The sequence below is a fragment of the Lycium barbarum genome, chromosome 2 (genome assembly GCF_019175385.1).
Source record: "Lycium barbarum isolate Lr01 chromosome 2, ASM1917538v2, whole genome shotgun sequence".
Classification (NCBI taxonomy): Eukaryota; Viridiplantae; Streptophyta; class Magnoliopsida; order Solanales; family Solanaceae; genus Lycium; species Lycium barbarum.
Genome location: NC_083338.1, coordinates 112,287,141 through 112,289,779, shown reverse-complemented (window position 1 = coordinate 112,289,779; position 2,639 = coordinate 112,287,141). Strand labels below are relative to the sequence as shown.

The window sequence follows — 2,639 nt, the reverse complement described above, 5'->3', positions numbered from 1 at the left end:
AATACATGTTTAAAAAGAATTAACAAAATAAAGAAAATCAAAAGAAATTCTCATTTGTACCTACTTACTAAAATGCGCATCAAAACTTGTGAAATAACAAAGAATGAGCATCTCATTGTTATCTAGTGCTCCATGCCTTTACACGTGCGGCCATGAATGAACTCTATATAAAAGTATTAACCATATCCTATGAGGATCTCAAAATATTCTTAACTTCGATTACTTAATTGTAGTTAACTACTCAAACTGACACTTTATCTGCTTTAATGGAAAAAAAAATAGCAACTACGATTCGAAAAATAGTGACATTTTATTAACTGGAGGGAAAAGGTTACCGATATTTTCTCATTAATAATTACCAAAATATCTCAACCATATCCTATGAGAATATGAAAATTTTCTTAACTTTGGTTGCTTGGAGTAATTAACTACTTAAATTGACACTTTTTCCATATTAACAGACAAGTTTATTCAAGTGGTGAAAATAAGATCAAAAGACAAGTTAGCGGGGACCAAATTGAGGAATCGTGAATGGTGACTTAACTTTTACGTTTCAAAATTATTAAATTTATTCACTCAACCTTATCTAAGTATTACAAAAAAACATTAGAAAAATATAACAAGACACAATAATAGTAGAAAAAAATTATTATTACAATATTTAGATAAAATTAAGTGGTAGTATTACAAAATATAATTTGATGACATCAACTTTTTATGTCGATAAGGATTTGTACAAAATTAAAAGAATACCATGATTTCAAAGTCCTATATATAAGGAAAATAATTAAATGATTTATATCTTGTGTGAAATCTATTTATAATTATTAAATAACAAAAAAATAATAAATAGTAAATGACAACTTTGTGTATTGTAAAGTCTTTTAACGAATGGCAAAAATTCAATCAATATTTTTAAAACCCTTCGTGCTTTTAATATAGTATAGATTACAAAAAAAAACAAATATAACAAAGACACGATAATGGTAGAAAATATTTATTATTACAATATTTAGATAAAATTAAGTGATAGTATTACAAAATATAATTTAATGACATTAATGTAATAAAATAAAAATTAGCGACTCATTATCCATAGTCATTACAAAGTGTGACGAGGACAAAACTGGAAAGCAGCAAAATTTTCCTCCAACTGAACTCCTTTCTCAGTATGCAAACCCACTTGGTCTGTTTCTTGATGCCGTTTTCCTACTCCGTGAAGAAGAAGATGACGATGAAGAAGTACACGATTTATTATTTTCCCTTTTCTTTGTCTTTGGAACACTCTCTTCTTCATCCATAAAAATCTGCCTGCACCTGCACTCCACGCTACAAAATCCCCATTCTCCCCTGTATATCATAACATTAATTATCATCAGAACACACAACTTTTTATTATTATTATATATATAAAAAATGAACCTAAACCTAACTCAATTTAAAAAGCTAGCTCACGAGAAAAGAATTGTTCAAGATCAAGACCATACATCAGTTCCCATCGATGTGGGACTACAAACCCGCCTAGGGCGGGGCGGTACATTTGAAGCGTGCACAATATAACACGGGACCTAATATCGAAAATAATGAATATGGATGAGTCCGATTCTGATACCCTAATAAAGAAATGAATACTTATAGACTAGGAGTTGGATAAGGATTAAGGAAGCACAAAAAGAGGGAATATTATAGGGGGCTTACTTGTACATGTAGATGTCTTTGCCAGGTAAGAGTTTCTTCTTACAAAGGAAACAAGAATCAAGAAACCCAACAGCAACCGGATATTTTCGCCGGGAAAAAGGACAAGAAGGGGTTGTTGGAGAAGTTGGTTTCACCATACTAGCTTTGTTAACAATCTGCCAACTCGAACCAGTAGTACTACTTGCTGTGATATTAGTGCTTTTTTGGGTACTAATATTATCTCTATTATTACTATAACCTTCGAGTACTACACTGAGACCCACCATCTCGTGGCAGATGAGTGAGGAAAGAGATTTTGGTTTGTGTTAAAAAGTTTCAAAGATTTATATTGCTAAATAGCAAGGGAAGAGTGAAGATGTTAGTAAGGGGGTGGCCGCGTGGGTGGGTTGAAAGGGGTAGGGATGGGTGGTACCCCTAGTACATACATTGATACATACAGCAGAGAAAAATGGGCAGTAAGAAAGGACGAGTAGACTGGCTAATGATCTAAAACTTGTAATGCTTAGTTGAATGCCACGTTTACCCTATTTTGGACTCTTTATCTTTAAACTCTCTCACGTCCTATTTTCACATTTTTCATTTCTCTCTCTTTTTCTCTTATCGTTTAGCCTTGTTTTGCGTCTTGTAACGTATTTCCCGATTTATTTTCCAAGGAGTACTTGATTAAAAGCATTTTAGGTCATTTACTACTCCAAAAGGGTTGGCAATGCAAGGTTAGAAATAATTTGCGGGGCAGACAACTATTTTTGAAAAATTCCCGATTCAAAAGAAAAGAAAAGAAATGATAGTAAAATAAAAGAAAAGGAATTTGACACAAATACAAAAAATATAACGGCAAAATAACAAGATAAAGCAAATGCGCAATAGATAATATACATCGAAGAATAAAAAGTTACGCTATTACTAAATAAACTATAATAAGGGTACGTTGAGAGGAGGCT

General features: G+C 31.9%; 1 protein-coding gene across 2 annotated transcripts; it reads right to left on the bottom strand.

The window, feature by feature from the left end:
• Positions 1-984: 984 nt before the first annotated feature.
• Positions 985-2,177, bottom strand: LOC132621343 (FCS-Like Zinc finger 15). Of its 2 annotated transcripts, XM_060335574.1 has the most exons (3): positions 1,699-2,177; positions 1,488-1,568; positions 985-1,350 (listed from the first exon to the last, which is right to left on the bottom strand). In XM_060335574.1, exons 1-3 carry the CDS (start codon positions 1,962-1,964, stop codon positions 1,167-1,169), a joined length of 531 nt encoding a protein of 176 aa, XP_060191557.1. In that variant the 5' UTR covers positions 1,965-2,177; the 3' UTR covers positions 985-1,166. The 2 variants fall into 2 exon arrangements, with proteins under 2 accessions (XP_060191557.1, XP_060191565.1); XM_060335582.1 differs by lacking the exon at positions 1,488-1,568 and having other exon boundaries at positions 1,699-2,152.
• Positions 2,178-2,639: the final 462 nt, after the last annotated feature.